General features: G+C 37.8%; 1 protein-coding gene across 1 annotated transcript in view; it reads left to right on the top strand.

The window, feature by feature from the left end:
* The first annotated feature begins 5,207 nt into the window (after positions 1-5,207).
* ACSBG1 (acyl-CoA synthetase bubblegum family member 1) overlaps positions 5,208-17,342 on the top strand; it is a 36,027-nt gene continuing 23,892 nt past the window's right edge. The window contains exons 1-2 of the mRNA XM_058846704.1: positions 5,208-5,287; positions 13,840-13,922. Of these exons, the coding sequence (XP_058702687.1) occupies positions 5,208-5,287; positions 13,840-13,922 (163 nt within the window). The remainder of the gene's footprint in view (positions 5,288-13,839; positions 13,923-17,342) is intronic.

Here is a 17,342-nt window from a genome sequence, read left to right as displayed (position 1 = left end):
AAGAACCTTTTTAAGACAAAGAAAGGCTTATTCTCATAATGATCTTCACTTTAAAGATAAATAAGCTATAATCTGTAGTTCTGAACATAATATTTCCATTTAAGAAGAAACAATAAATCTGTTTATAGCTTTATAGTAGTTGAATGCTTCAGTAGATGAGAAGCTTTCAAAGCACATAATGAATTTTAAAGATCTGTTTTTAGTATGTTTATTAATAGAGTATAACATTTCTGTGAGTAGAAATCTTCATGTAGGTGTGTGTAGGTACTGATAAATATAAGAACTCACACTGGTGGATGGTTTCTTACTGTTAACATTTGTTACTTGTAAAAATGGCCAAAAACTTGTCTGGTTTGGATCTTTGCTTAAGAGAATTGAGCCTCTTATTTAATTTATTTTCATTTTATTAGGGAGACCTATCAGGTTATATTTACCTTAATATGTAGTATTTTTTTTCTCCGTCTTTGGTTCCAGTTGGTACAATCAAATCGTTATTTATTCAAAGATTTAGTGGGAAAAGTAGTAAGGTTTGGTGTTTGAGATTATAAAAACAGGAGAGACACCATTCCATGGATACTTTTTGCATCATCATGTGCATCTCTTGTCTGAGTGATGCAGTCATTCTGATACCTGAGGGGATTACAGTCCTGTAGCTGTCTGAAGCAAGACATTTTCTATCTATCAGTACTGTATTTATGGAACTGGAAACCTTCAGCAGCTGGTTTTGTCATGATTAGTAATAAATGTGATGTAGCCTCTACACATGCAGATGTATTTCTCAGCAATTACAGTGGTGGTTCCTGTACTCAACCAGTCTGGTGATCAAGGGTTTATATGTCCAATTCTGTTTTTTATGGTGCACACCTTGCCTTCTTAGGTCTGTGGTTGTTGCTAACCAGCAGTTGCTTACCCATTTTTCAGATTAACAACTATTTTCTTTTACTATTCTTTTGTTCGCTTTTGCCACATGTAACATGAATCACCTTGTCATTTTTGCTTGCACAGTATCAAATTTGCAGATGGGTGTCAACAGGAAGACAAGCAGAGAATTTCTGTTCTCTGCAAGGAGGCAGGACTGGACTGGGCATGGGGAGTAAATAGATCTGGAGCCTGTTTTATTTAACCACCAAGGACTCTGGTTCTGAAACAGGCGCAAAACAAGAGTTAAAACTGCTTCCCCCTGACCTTGGGACCATGCAGCATCTTTTTATGCTACAAGAATTATATTTTAATCCCATTGTATAAATCACTGCTAGAATCTGCTTGCTTGCATTTCTTTTATCTGGCTGTATTACTATTTCTCATTCTTGTTGAAAGCAGCATCCTGGGGACACAGGTAAGAGAACAATCTGCTGAACTGCAGCTTCTTGCAGCGCCCTTTTTTTTGTGAAGAAGTTTCAAAAATAACTTTTATTACAAACACCAGGAATAAAGGTCAGGAATCTGAGGGATTGTGTCTCTTTCCAGTCACACTAAATTTGCATAAAGAGCTTCAGGATTTCCTCTGTAAGGTGAAATTAGTATCACAGCAGACTTTCCTTCGTGCTGAGCTGGATTCTTTCAAGCATCCGGTTCTCAAAAGTTACTACAATTTCTATGAACATCTTAGGAAAATATCCTTTAATTAATATTTTTTAAGCTATGATTTTTAGTCTTATTAAAAATGTGTTAAGCAGTAAAGTATGACTGTTTCATTTAATGAATCTTTAATGGTCCTGGGTCCATAATTAATATATGAAAAGGATATTTTGTACAAAAACAAACTCCCTGGAAAATCTTTTTGCCATAGATGGAAGGTAAAAGATCTGTATCTCTGAGAAAAAATGTAAATTATGGCATTTGTTTTGAGCTATTTTAGGGTAGTGTATAGTGAGTGACTAGCAGTCACAGCTTTCTCTAATCTGAATTCCTTAATTAGAAAAGAATTAGTATAAAAAGCATATGTGAGTTTAAAAAGTTGTTGGTTGCCTGGAGCTTTTCATTCTGGAATCTGCCCTCAGCATCATCTCCTTGGCCCAAGGTAGCATAAATTGGTTTATTCTTAAAGTATGTGTTGAGACTCACTGGTTTAGCAAGACATAATGGAGGCTTTGCCACAGTAATATTTGAAGATATGCTTGTATTTAGAATTTTGCATAAACCCCAAAACTTACTCTCATTTAGTAGGTCTGTGGAGTTTAACTTTTCATTTTTTTTTACTTTAGCTAAAATGTTTTAGACACCAAGTGAAATTTTTTAATTTTTTTGAGAAAGTTGGAAAAAGAGCTGTATATAATCACATAATTATAATCATATAAATTTAGTTAACAGAAAATAACACAGCAGAGGGCTGCAATTAGTAGCAAGTTTAAAAATGGCAGGCTCTAAGAAACTGATTTGAAATAATGAAAAAATATTAGAAGTGGTGCAATTTATGTAAAGAAATGTAACAAAGCCTTTGAAACAGGAAAAATAAAGGTTATGAAATGTTTTGCCAGTGGCTGTTGTGAGGTAAGGTTTTTTTTTGTTTGTTTTGGATTCAGTGGAAGATGGAAGTAAAAATAGGACTACCAGTTTAATAATGTTTACACCAAAAAGTATTCTTTTACACTATTTGTTACCAGTTACAAGACCAAAAAAAACGAGAATAAGAAAAGGGGCCCTATCATACAGTTACTTAAACTAAGTGGGATGAGTAGCAAGGAGCATCCAGAATTAGTACACCCCTCTGTGTATTTTAAGTAAATACAAGTTTTATGGTGAAACATTTACTTTCTTGCCTTACAAGTGAATAGATGTGGGAGTACACAGCCCTGGGTAGTTTCACGTTTCCATAGTCTTAGTTTAAGTTACACCTGAAACATTGTGTCCCAAACACACCGAGGATGGTCTGCCTTGTGGTGCTGTTGGTCACTGACCTTAGTAACAGCATGGCTTTGGTTTGGTCTCTCTGACACTTCTGTTTGGGATCTCGTGACAGTGCAAATTTGTAGTGACAGTGTCTTCAACTCTGAGGTATCAGTTGCAAATTTCTGAAAGATCCCAGACATAATTGCAGAGCAAATAATGTGAACAGTATATGAGCTTTATTTGACCTTTATATTCCTTTACAGCTTAGTGAGCTGGCCAGTGCCCAGAAATCTTAACCCATAGCTGCAAAAAGCACCCCATCCCACCACAAAAATTCTGTCTGGGTCTAGTGCAGTCCTGTACAACTTGCATACAGGTATTATATATAGATTTAGGCATAAAAGAAAAGGATCATAGCATCTTGTAAGGTGCAACATGTAAAAACCTTTTCAAGATGAAGTTCTTTTCTGCTGAACTCATATATATAAGTTGCTGGCTTCATTTTTTTAGGATTTATTTCTTGAAACTTGAAGACAACCTAGAAATGTACCAGAACTGCAAAGGCAGGTTCTGTTTAGAACTATTACAGCTTGACATTCATGAGCCTATTGTTCAAGTGACAAGACTGTAGCTGGCAGTTGCAGGAAACACAGTTTATCACAATGATGTGAGTTTTCTGTTACAGTCACACAATAGAGAGTCCAAAAGCAACTCTTCTCCACCAATTCCCACTGATAAATTCCCCTTACTTCACAGCCTGCCTTCCCTTCTGGCAGCAACAAGCTGTCCTTGTTACTGGGGGAATGATCTGCCACTGGAGAATGCTTGATTGTGTCAAAATAATTTGCTAACCATCAGCAAGTTCAAGGAAAATTATAGGAAAAACAAAACAAAACAAATCCTTCATAAACAGTGTGTACAGAAGACACATATATTTGAGGTTTTCTGGTTTTTCACTGAAAGTACAAGACTTAGAGAGTGAGCAGCCATTTCCTTCCATGAGACCATCCTGTTTATCCAGCCACTAAACACCCAAGATGCAACTCAAGCAAGGTAATTAGCAGTTCTCTAATTGAATTCCTTCATATGGAATCTAAAATATTTTAGATGACCTGAAGAAGAAAGAGTTTTCTTGCAGCAAAGTTTTCTTTATTATGTTACTGGAATGTTGGTTGCAAGGAATGGACCTTATAGCTTTCTGCAGAGAATCATTGGAACAAAACGTTTGAGACTTATCCCAAAATGAAGGAGTTAAATCAAGTTTTGCTGCATATGATGACACATTTTTACCATTGAAATACCCCCCATTTTGTGTTCAGATATTTTTAAATGAAGTGTCTGGTGTTGAGAATAGAGCTCTTAGAATCTCACTTCAAAGTTTTCTTTCATTTAAAATTGCATTGTCTACAATTATATGTTTGGATGTGGTGCAAGACACTCTGGAATAAAATCCACACTTTCTATAAAATTAATATTTGCTATTTTAGATACTCCTAATCACTCTGGCAGTCTTTGTACCACTAAGTAAAACATTTTAGATGATGTTCTCTGGCTCTGAAGGCCATGGCACAGCTTGGCTTGCATCTCTCTTCCTCCTCCACACAGGAGGAGGAATAATACCAGCTCCAGTGACAGCCAGGGAAGTGCCAGTTCATACAGACCAAAACAGTGCCAGGGAAGGTGCTCACAGTGGGTGGCTTGAGCTATTCTCTGGATTTTGTTTTGTTTACCAGTATAAAAATAGTCTAAATAGTTGAACTGGACTCCTTTACATCCTGTGAAGTAATTTGTTCAGTCATGTGTAGAAACTTCCACGTTATACCATAGGCCTTCTCTAGTGAGGTGGAGGAAGTGCTGCTGTAGTTGTGGTGCTGGAAGAGGTGCTTGGCTGTTGCAGTACTGGGTTTCATAGGTAGAATTGACTTAAAGGCATTTCCTAATGCAATTAATCTGTGTTTTCTTTAAGAAAATAGTGTCATTGAATGTTCTTTTTTGAAACTAGACTTAGTAAAATTAGAATTGCGTCAACTTGTATGAATGAGTTTGTGGAAATCTTGGCAAAAGAAAAGATTTGCATCTTAAAGCATTGTAAACTCATTAAAATTCTTCTCATGGATAATTAAAGAAAAGTGAATTAAAAGGAAAGTTTAACAGTAAGCAGCTCACAGGCACTGCGACATTTCAAGCATGTTAAAATCAGAAAGAAGTAGCTTTTGTAGCAGTAGTCTCCTCCTCTTGTATTACGTGTTATTTTTTCTAACAAATAACCAGTTACTGTTAGTTTCTTTGGTTCTCCAAGTAGCTCATTTATGCCTGATAAGGCATAAAGAACACAGTTCTTTAACATACTTGTGACCAGCTTTGCAGGGTTTGTCAGCATGCCTTACAGTGGAGAGACTCCCACGAAACAATTGCAGGATGAAAATGCAAGGAATGTTTCAGGAAGCTGTGAAAATGGGTAAAGTAGCTTGAGCATTTATTTTAACAAACTGATCTCCCAGTTTTTCCCAGGTTAACTTTCTCTTGTACTACTGTGCACATCCACAAGAATTTTGTCTGGTGTCTCTACTATCTAATGAAGAATAAGTTGTATCTTTTGAGGCTAGAATGAGAGAATATTGTGAATGAAAATTATAAATAGATTTATTCTCCTCTGCTAAATCCTCCTTTAACTTTAAACCTAATAGCATCATTGAGTAGGGACTAGGTTGCTTGTATCTTATTGACATACAGGGTGCACCTGTATAATGTTTATTTTATAGCATGAAGGCTATTTAGCCTCTTCTCTTCTGGATTTGGGGGAGTAATCCTCAGGTAATAATTGATTCTTGTGATAGGCTGTCTTCTTCCTGTCGGAGGCAACAGAACCAGGTAACCCATCTCTTGGAGGTGGGAGTGGAGAAGTGAATTTTAGAAGAGTGTTTTAATGTTTATGTTTTAGGTGTAAAATAATCCTGTTGGGTGCTGTCTCCTTTCTGTCCTAGGCAGTACAAAAAGAACACGTTGTTTCTTCTACTGGTTGATCTATCACTGGAATGGTGTCTTCTAAATTAGAAATCTCCCCATCTCTAGAGTTTTGGAAGTACTTAAGATTAGAACAAGACATCTCACAGGAAATATTTTAGCTTCTGATTGTTAGAAGCTTGTCAGTATTGCTAAGTGCTAATACCCATTTCCAGAGACTGAACCTGTTGTATGATATTTAGTCTTCTGTTAAGTTAAATCTAACTTCACTTTTGTTTAGGTAACAACTTTGTATGTTGTGCCTCTTGGAAGATTTGTTTGATCCTTTCAGGTAAAGGATTGGTTGGGATAATTTCTGAATTTCTGCCATAATGGTTTCTTCTTTTCTGGGTTTTGTAATCCTTGCTAAGAATTATGAGGAGCAATCCAAAGACTTAAGGTTTTCAGAACAGGAAGAAGTTTAAGAAATCTTTTAAAACTTTTGAATGTATTGTTGTTGCTTTGACTTGTAATCAGTATAGGTATATGTGCACTGTGACTCATGAAAGTTAGAATTTTGCTAAGTTAGTAATAATGCCTCTATTTTAGTCCATGCATGCTTCTATTTATGACTTGCTTAAGCCAAAAAAAAAAAATTAAAAAAAATCTGTGTTTTCTCTCTTAAAGAAAAAAGTTAACAGAGAATTTAAAAGTACAGTGGTTTGCATCCACTGCAAACAGGAAGTTTAAGCTTCCTGTATTAGAAAGAGTTTAGCATTTGGTTTTTTTCTGAATTTCTAATGAAAGAATATCAGACCCTAAAACTTCAGTGTTTTTTTGTTTTTGAAGATGCCAGTGCATGTTGCTATGTTAAATGCTGTTGTTTACCTGGTGCGGTGATTTGAAGTTAGCTAGCAAACTTCTGTCCCTTTTTTAGTATGCTGGAACTAGGAATCCATGTAGAAAGGACTAGAAAAGAAAAAAAAAAAAAAAAGAAAATAAAATTGTATCAAATGGAAATAGGAAAAAAAGCCCTTTTATAAGGCCGAAATTGAATCAGTGTGACCTAAAAAATGAGGCAGAGGTGAAATAATGAGTTCTGTGTGACCTAACTTTGCTGCATTCCCTGCAAATAGCCATACAGAGACAGCTACTGGGAGATTTCTGCTTCAGGTCTGGGTTTTTGCTGCGCAGGGGAGAACAGAGCCAGAAAATCTGTACCAAGGTCAGGGCAGGGTTGTAGTGTGCTCCCAACTGCTGAATAGAGCCTTTTAGGGGGGAGAATAAAAAAGGCTCGTTACATTGTTAATTTCTTCCCATCCAGCCATGAAATCTGTAAAACTGGTCTGCTCACCAAAATAAATGACCTGATTTTTGAGGATATTTATTCTTAACAAGAGAAAAAAAATGCTTCAGTTCAGTTTTGTGCAAGTAAAGAGATAGGTTTTACTAGAAGGGGTGTGCTGTGTTATATGGTAAAATAGATCTTAGCTGCTAACTTTATCACTAGTACTTTGTTTTTTATTAAGCATTTGTTTAGCTTTTAAATGTATCTTTGTGAGAGAAGAAGTTGTGTGAGTAATTTGACAAAGAGTGGTTTCTTGTGCACTATGAAAATCAAAGTGATTGTAAAATTGGCTGAGCCTTTTTGCAAGAGTAGGAACATATCTGGGCTGATCTATGGCCCTGTTTTTAATTCTCATGAGGGCATGGAAACCAATTAACAGCAAAATCTCCCATGTTCTTCAAGGGCAAAGGGGAACTTTTAAATAGAATTAATAAGGAATGTATTATAATGTTGCCCTCATTTGAATAGAGGAGTAATTAGTAAATAAGATAACTGCTCATAATAGACAACAGTGTCCATGGGGACCTCCTGTGACTCTCTACACATTACAGGAATAATATTACATTATAGAAAATGAGGGTTTAAAGAACTAATGTGGTGTGTCATTACTGTGGGTTGTTTGTTTTTTTTTTTTCTTTTATGTAATAAAAAAATGAGTAAACATCTTCAGTGCATCTTAGGTAACAGTTGACAGCACCTCGGGGGCTGGAGATACAGTATTTGCTTGGCTATTTCTTTGCCAGTCACCGGTTTCTCTTTAGCTGCTGAGCTGTCAAAGCTGTGGTGACTTTATTGTCTTTATCTAGAACTCTAGGTCAGATCTGTGATTCTAAATTTATTGTCTTGTGCTCATTCCTACAATCTGTCCCCAGAGTTCTGTTTTAAAATACTGGATTTGGCTCTTGTAGGATATATGGGGATTTGGGCAAGGATTTCTCATGAATGGGATCCAGATGAAGATATTTAGTTTCTGAAGTCTCTAGGCAAAAAGCCAGAATCATTACAGTTTTCAGAGGTTACCCATAGGTAATTTAAGCCACTGCTTTTTGCTGCCAGAAGAGTTGTCAGATGAATACTTAATGATTCCATCTTGAATTCAAATGCCCCAATGAGCTGTTGAAAATGTCTAACACCCAATGAAAAGTTTTTAAGAATGTGCAGCTGTAGTGTTTTCAGTCACCAAAGCAGCTCTAATGGAGAGTTAGCCTGGTGTAATGTATATAGGTGGGTTGGCCTGGACAACATGTAACAAAAGCTTGGAGGGGGGAATTTCTCAGATCAATATTTAGGACACTTGTCACCAAGATTGAAACAGCAAAAGATGGACACTTGATTGGAAGAAGGATGTTTTATCATCCACTTTATAATGGATTCCTTAAATAATCAAACCACCAAGCTGTAGGAGTTTAGAGAAGGAATTAATTAAATTGTCCTCACAAGAAGCAAGCAGTGAAACATAAAAACAAAATTTATGAAGAAGTTCTGTCTTGGAAAAATGTATATTTTCCACTTTGGACTATTTTTTTGTGTGTATTAAATAGGATTAATATTTCATAGTTAGGAAAGCAAATTCAACAAAGAAGTGTTTAAGAAAAAAGTACTTGTGCAAATGGGGATCTGCACACATTGCTCTCTAAGATAAACATGTGTGTCTTACAAAATATTTCTTTGGGCAAGGCAAGCAGAGAAAGGAGTTTAATTGAAAGGTGGGGACTGTGTTGTAAGAAGTAACGTGCCCTCTGCCGTATGAATGCAGCCTCTGGTAGTGGGTGAGTTTGTAGGTGTTACGATTGGAGGAGCAGCGAGGCAGAAGAAGGAGCTGCACTGGTTTGGATCATCACAGTGAGCACAGAACAGCAGTGGGCCTTCCTGAGAGCCACTGAGTCTGTGAGAGCACTCCCAGGAGAAGCTGAATGGGATCGCTTTTTGGAAAAAATTAATGAAGGGGCAGAGAAATTGTGTGCACTCCGCAGATGTGTAACTGTGCATTCCCTCCTTATTGGCTGTGTTCTCTGTGGCAGACAGTCTGCAGGATAATTGATTTCAAAAGGACAAAAGCAGAAAATAATGCAATAATGCAAAAAAACCATGCAAGTTTTATAATAAAAGCTTTGGAAGTGGACCTGAACTGCAGTAACATGGTTGACCACATCCAGAGCTTTGCACCTTGAACATACTGTTCTTATAAATTTAGGCATCACATCACAGCCTCAGCTTATCTGATAATGGATGTTTTGAATGCAGTGTCTTCAACAGTGAATATGTCTCATCCATTAAACCAGAATAAAAATAATTAATTAATAAAAGTATTTTGCTGTATGGTGATCTCACACATGGTACAACAGTACCCAGAAGTAGGGTGGGAGTGGAGAAGCTGTGTAATGGAGAAGTCTCTGCAACAGAAATACCAAGAAAGGGAGGAGGAGATGTTATCTTCATTGTGAATCTGACAGCACACGTCTGGAAGCTCAGAATATGGTTCTGGGTGAATGTGTGGTCTGAAGTCTAAAGGAATACCTTGTTCTGAATAATGTATTAACAATTTATGTATGTAATATTTGTTAAACTGCTTATTTTGCAACTTTAGCGAAAGCCACCCTCTCTATAGAAAGGTTGATTTTTTAAAATTGAAATAAAAAAATCCCTGTAGAGAGCTGACTGGTAAAAACTTAACATTGACAAGATTACAGGAGTAGAACAATGGGAATAGGATAAGGAATAGGGATATCAAAGGAATGAGATGTCTTTTTATTTGCTCCCTTACATAATTTGTTTAATGACTAGGTTCCCCTTAAATTTCATTGTAATATGATGGCTGCATAACAGTGTTCATATTCTTGTGGTGCAGTTTGTGATGGTAGAAATCACTCTGCAGAAACAAGGCAAAAATGTATCCTAGAACATAAATTTCATAGTTTTAAATTTGAGAGAAAAGCTGCAACTTAATTATATAGGACACTCAGTGTATCCTGTAAGGCTTATTCAAGTTAGAATTTCTGTAAAATGTTTTTTCCAAAGAAGAAAATAGTTTATTAACATATTAAAGACTGACTTAGTAGATTCTCTTCAGTTTTATTGTTTGTATGTTCACCAGATTTTACTATGAGGAAACAATTTAGAGGACAGCAAATATCTGACTGTGTTTGGCCTAGAGCATGAGGTGTAAGCAGAAATTCTAATTCCCAGAACAGGAAATAGAGCCTGTGGAAGGAAAAGGCTAATTCCAAAGTCCCTTAAAACAACAACAAAAAATATGGAAATTAGTAGCACAGTAAGTAGTGCCATTAATCACTAAGCATCGTTATGGTAACAGAACAAACAGTTTTTCTAGTGTGCAATTAGCAAAAGAACACTGTCATTTTGTAATGATAGAAGTGGAGAGATTTAGCTGTGGTATTTAGTTTCTGTAGTTACAATAAAAGTGATACTGTATTCAGTGGTTGCTATCAAATACACTCACATAAAACCAGTGATTGCTATGCCACCAAATCCAGATTGGATGCTTCTTCTCTGGTGACTCTTGCCCAGCCAGGAAGGGCTGTCAGTTACATCAGTCATTATTTTACCTCACACACACATTGCTTCCGCTGGGTCACAAAAATAAATCTCATTAGAGCTGTTACAGTCAGGAAAACACAGAGGGAGAGGAAGCTCTCTCTTTGTTAATCCAATATAGAGAAGGTTGAGATTCTTGCTTTTCAGGTTGGCCTGGTGTGTGAGAACAGCTTCAGTGTGGAATAGCATCCAAGGTGCACAGGGGAGTGGTGGGAGCTGGGAGTGGCTTGGGCAGTGTTGGGCTTTGCCCCAGACCTCTGGATAAGCCGGCCAGCCTAAGCTGTGCTTTCTGCTCAGGTGAGAGCAGGGTGTTGAATTCAGGCAGCACATGAGCTCATGTTTGCTCTAGTGGTACCTTGAAATTCAAACCCAAATTGCATCAGGAAATACTGTCATTTAAAAATCACTCATGCTAATGGAGTTGTACAGAAATATGTTTTGGTTCTAACTGGTCAATGTTTCAGAACATTATCTCAGTTTATCCTAATTGACTTGTTCAAGTGACCTCTATTGTTAAATTCTCGCTCTGTGTGATTTGTAGAGGGTTTTGCATATTGCCTTTGGAATTGTAAACTTGCAGAAATCCGATGTAAAAAGTCCAGCTTTAAACTGATAGCTGGATTTTAGAAGATGCTGGCCCTGCAGTAATAACACTGAATAATTTATGCAGAACCTCAGTCTTACTAAAAAATTTAAGAGCCAATGTCCAGATCTCCAAAGCATTTTGGTTCTGCTGGGGCATCTTGGCACTACGCCGTGGTTCTGCAGAGCCTTTTCTTCTTGCTGTAATTTATGCTCAGTAAGCTCTTGATCAGGCAGCCTCACCAAATTCTGCTCAGTTCAGTATTGAGCAATTCCCAATACCATAACTATTCTTGGACATTTACTTAATTTTTAAAGGAATAACTCCTAATAAAAGGTTAAAGTAGAGTTATCAAAGCCACATTCTTTCTCTCAGAAGCAATGGTCTGGATATACACAGAAGTTGTTGGAAGAGAAAATTTCTTGTACTTTCAGGGCAAAAAAGTCACTCTCAAATGAGCTGCCTGGTTCATGGGGACAGGTAAGAACAACCTTGCATGGAGTGTTACTAATTTTAACACTCAGGAAGATCCTGAACATATTAGGGATCCTCTAAAGAACTTTTGCACATTGAAGCATTACCAGAGGAAGTCCAGAAGTTCAGATGTTGGTTGGCTGTTTATCTATAAAGAGAATATAATGTAAAATGAACCAATATCTCATAACAGATAAGAATAAAGCAAACTAAAGAGATATTAATCTGAGAAAAGTAATTATGTTTATTAAAGTTTTTAGTATCTTCAAGTGAGGCTTTTCTGATACATTACTAATCAGAGTTGTTTTATTCAGGAGGCTTTTCTGCTCTTTGTTTTCATCAAAAGTGACATTCAGTTATCTTTGGACCAAGACTTCAGTTTATTTGTTTTGTAAAATAATAAAAAGCTGTAATATTCACAAGATATTTAAAGGAAAAGGTTGCACTGGATTGCTAAACATCAAATATGTTTTTTCTTTAAAATAGGAAAATAATCAAGAATTATATCAAGTGCTTTGAGATGGCAGACAAACATATGTTTTAAAGTTATTTCAGATGTTTAGTTTTGGTTTTATTTCCAAATAAGTCTTCCTGGTCTGCCATTCGGTCTTTACAATCCCACTTCATTGAGTCACCATTTCTTCCGCATATCAAACACAGGCTTACCTTTCAAAATGCAGGATAATCCCTTTATTTAAATGACTCAGTTTCTCATCAGCATCTGCCTTCACCAAGCCAGTGACCATTCTGCTTATCAGACAAGCCCTTTCATGTTTTGTGCCATTATGCCATTAACAAGAGAGGAAATAGCATCACGGGCAAGATTAGTGATGACTCCTTGTTTTCCTTTAGCTGCTTTTGTGACCTGTGCCCTGCTCCAAGGGGACTTGTTGGGAGGGACTGGGCAGGAAAAGATCTGTGGTTGTCACTTCTGATGGGTGAAGAGTTACATAGTCTGCTGAATTCTTTTAAAGGGGATACACCTTGGCTAAGGCTTTTTTACAGTTCAGTTTCATTGTGATAAATAATAATAAATTCTAGGAGTGTCCCACATATTTAAATATTTTACAAGTGTTTGTTAATATAAAATGGGAAATAGTGCCTGGTGTAGTGTTTGGTCCTGCTGTTTGCTCCATGTCACCACTGTGTAAAAACTGCTTTTGAGGTTATTTATTTGAAAGCTGTGAAGAGCATTGTTTCAACTTTCCTTTTCTACATTTTGAGTTAATTTATTACACTGTGGAGGGGAAGGACTTCCCGAGCTTCACTCAGGACTATTCTGTTGTACCTATGGAGAAGGAATGAAGCAAATTCTAGCCCCCTTGTTCTATGAAATGAAATTAGTTAAATTAAAAAATCTTTATGCTGCTATTCATGAATAATCTGCAGTGCATTGCTATATTCAGTAATTTCTAAATGCTTATTGTTTAGATATTTTGCTCATGGAATTCTTAGCAGTCTGTCACATTACAGACTTTTTGGGTTGGACTTTGTGCTTTAAACTTGGTCTGTTTACTTTTAGGAAAAGTTAATTTCATCCATGTGTTAATGATAATTTGTTGTGTTGGTGAAATTATTATTAGTAGTAGTAGTAGTATTCTTTCTTCTTCTAAGTATTAGTATTATTAGTGTTATTAGTATTATTAGTAACTAAATTGCCTTCTCTTCCTGGCATAAAAAAAACCCCTTACTTCAGAGCTTCAACAAGTATCAACAGTGACAATTTACAAGATGTGATATTAGCAGTGTCAGTATGATCAGGGTTAAGACTGGTAATTAATTCTAAATACTTCATACCTCACACTTTCTGAGGTTCAAAGTTAGTGTCTTCATCTGGTATATTCCATGGTGTTGAAACCAAAAGCATGAAATAAAGAGGGTCATCCTTAGGGTGAAGGCATTTCCATTTAACTAGGTTGTAGTGGAGTTTGCAACACAGTCAAAATGTATTTGATAGCTCTGAGTTTTCTAATTCCACCTGCTTGAATTTTAAAAGTGCTGGAAATCTGTGTTTTCGTTTACCTTTTGATATCTATATTGCATATTTGTAAGTTGATTGTAGTAGATCCTACTAGTGCTCCTGGATAATACTTCTATTTGCTTTTAGAACCTTTACAGATGCACAGACTGTATGCAGGGATTTGCTGCCTCATTTGGAGGACACCCAGGGTGAAGGCATAGAGCCAGCAGGTAAGCATGTAAAAGATGATCCTTGGAAATTCAAGCTCTTGCCAGATTTTTTTTTTTTAAATGTCATTTTTTATGTCTATTCTAGCAGGTTTTGACTGACAATTTCTCAGGGCTCAAATAATGAAAGACAAAATTAAAATAAAACTGAAGTGGGTCAGGGCTGCTGAACAATTTCCAGGAGTTGCTTGTAAATTTGCATGGATTTTATAGTTTCTGCCAGTGTTTGTCTGTATTTGAGATGATGACTAGATAAAAATGAAAAGTAACTCGATCCCATTGGGAAATTGTTGGGTTACCTTTGGCATCACAGCCTACTCACCAGCTGTCACCTGGGGGGGATTTGGTGTGTAATGACTGGAGAGTTTAAAGGAATATCTGTGCTTTGGTCTGTTCAGTGTTGCATCAGAGCATGTGCACACTGGTGCCATTTAATCCAACTGCAGTGCTGAATGGTTTGCCTGGATGTGCTGCTGTGTGGCTTAAAGGAGGTTTGCTACCAGAACTTTCTGAGGTTCTTTGGAAGGTTTGCAGCCCCAAGAGAGCTCCCTGTTGCCTTGGTGAGGCTGCTACTGGTATCTAAATGTGCTCATTGAAACAGAATAGTTGTTCTGGGAGAAAACTGAAGCAATGAGCCCATAGCAATCTGATTGATCTATGTAGCAATCTTGCATGCAGACTTTATATGTGTATAAATATCTATCTGTATGGATATATAGTTACTTTTCAATAGGCAGGTCTTTGATACACAGTAGGGTTCTTTCCAAGAAGCGAGCTGCTAGCTATATGCTTTCAGTGAGCAGCAAATAAATGTGGATGAATAAAGGTGATAACAAACTCCTGTCTTCAAATTTACAGGTTATCTTATTGAACTGTTTGAGCCACACATTATCTATGTAGATTGTCACTGAGACTGTGATTCTGCAGAGTGCTTGCTTGTGTGCTTGTGAAGGCTCTGACCTCTTTTCCTAAGAATTTATCTGGGACAGTGGTTAATGCTGTCAGCTCCCTACCTGCTTCTCTCCCAGAGGTTGCTGCTGGCTGCAATTTAGAGAAGTAAGCTGGGCTGTAAAGCAGTGCTCAGGCAGGAATGCACATGTCATTCAGCCACTCCTGCAGAGGTGACCACAGCCTCTGCCACAATGGTGAGGTGAACAGCTAAGGGTAGAAGCCATTCCAGCTGTTCCATTGTAATTGTCCTGCAAACACAAGTCACACCTCATCCATTTTAATGAAGCAGTTCCTTTATTGGTGTTTAGATAAGTTTCTAGCTGATGAATCAGGAGCTAGCAATTTGTTAGGCTTTGTCTTCTATTTAACTTTGGGAATCTGTGGCACTACTTGTTATCCATTTAAATGGGAAGCAGTGTTTAAGTTGGAAACATCACACTGCTATGCAGATGCTGAGTGGTGAAGTGAGGGCTGAATTTCAAAAACTCCTCACAGAAGATGTTTCGTGAGAAGGAAGTTCAGTGTCTGATTGCAGGGGGCCTACATTGTATGTAAAGCCAAAAGGAGGAGATTCTGATATTTTCTACTTGTTCAGAACTGATTTCCTCACTTTGTAATTGATACATTCTGCAGCCTTGGGAGTAAATTAATCTAATGAGGACCACAGGTTGTTCTGGAATTTTTTCTCCATTCCTTTCTACCAACATATAGAAGCTCATTCCTGTGGAAGCAGTTCAGAGCATATGTAAATCCAGAGTACCCTTACTGTTGGAAGCAGGCATTATATTGACTTAAAACCAGTGTGAAGTTAGAAGAGAATTCATCCATGCTGGTTTTATACTGATGGAATAAACAAAATAATTTATGTTGGAAAAGAGCACTGGAGGGCAACTAGGACATCTCTCTGCTTGTAGGAAGCCTTGTGGCTTTGTTCAGCTGAGAGTTGAAAAACTCCAGGGATGGAAATTGTACAGATTCTCAGTCCCTCTTCTTAGGCTGAGTCTCCTACATTGTGAAATTCTTGATCCAGCAAGAGTTTTTCTTGCTGCAGCTCATGTCCATTGCCTCTTGTCCTTCTGCTGTGTACCTCTGAGGAGAATCTGTTTTCTGTGTAGTACCTGCTTCAGTCTTTAACAAACTGCAGGTAGATTAATTTTTTATCTTCTCTAGACTAGAGAAACACAGTTCCAGCAGGGATTCTTGTACATGCTGTGTTCCAGGTCCCTGACTGTCTGGGAGTCCCTCTTTTGGGCTTGTGCCAGTTTGCTTTTCAGGATCTCTCTCTTGCACACTGTCTCAGGAGCAGCCTCAGGAGCACTGAGTAGGGGGAAATTATCCCTTTCCTTTCCAAGATTATAGCCAGATCTACTGGCTATAATCTTGCCAGTGCAGCCACGGGTGTAGTTAGCCTTCATCTCCATTGTGGCACACAACTGACTGGCAGCTGACCTGTCCACCAGAACCACAGGGATTTTCCTGCTGAACCAGCTGGCATCCAGCCCATCTGTGACATTGGGCTGTCCTCCCCAGAGTGCAAGACTTGTCTTCACCCCTGTCAAGCTTTTAGCTCGTATCAGCCCATTCTTCCAGTGTGCTGAGGTCCATCTGGATGGCTGCCTTGCCTTTTGTCTTGTTGGTCACTTCCTCAAGTTTGCTCCCTGAAGCTTGGGAGGGTGCATTCTATTGTCCAGGACAGCAGAACCATCACTGAACAGTTTCATTCTTACAAGTAACTCCTGAAGAATGTCACTTGGAATTGACTGCTAACAAGATGTAGAGTTGCTGACCACCATTCTTAAAAACTACTTATCCGGTCAATTTTTTTATCTACCTGTTCCTCTAATTGCAGCTGGTTCGAACCTTCCAAGGATTCTGGGCTATGTAGAAGCTGTCAAAGACATTATTAAAGGTAGAGTAAGCAATGTGCCACTGCTGTCAGCAATTCAGAGCCAGTCAACTCATCTTGGAAGGCAGGTGGGTTATATTTACCAGGGCCAAGTCAAGGGTGGCCATTCTGACTGGTGTCAGTCACAATTTTATAACTCAAAATGATTTCTGGGAGAGTTTGTTGTATAGCATTTCCATGGACTGAGGTGAACCTGATTGGCCCTTAGCTTTCTGAATCCTCTTTCTTCTGCATTTTGAAGCTGGACCTTGCCAGTAAATATCAAGGTGAAGAAGGCACTGAGGGCATCAGCCCTTTGCATGTCCTGTGTCAGTGAGTTGCCCACATCACTGGTTCTCCCTTTTGTTGCCACTGTACCTTGTAACAGCCCTTCTTGTGACTTTTCACATTACTCACCAATTTAAATTCTGAGTTTTGGCTTTCCATTCCTGCATGCCTGGGCAATGTTTCTGTAGTGATGTTTCCTCCTGATTACACCCTCCACACGCTTTCATTTTGGTGCATTGTAATCAGTTTTAGAAGCGTCAGTATTGTTATGAAGCTTATTTTGTACTTGTCCTGATGCA

Source organism: Poecile atricapillus, chromosome 11 (assembly GCF_030490865.1).
Source record: "Poecile atricapillus isolate bPoeAtr1 chromosome 11, bPoeAtr1.hap1, whole genome shotgun sequence".
NCBI lineage: Eukaryota > Metazoa > Chordata > Aves > Passeriformes > Paridae > Poecile > Poecile atricapillus.
This window is presented reverse-complemented; position numbering and strand designations above follow the sequence as displayed.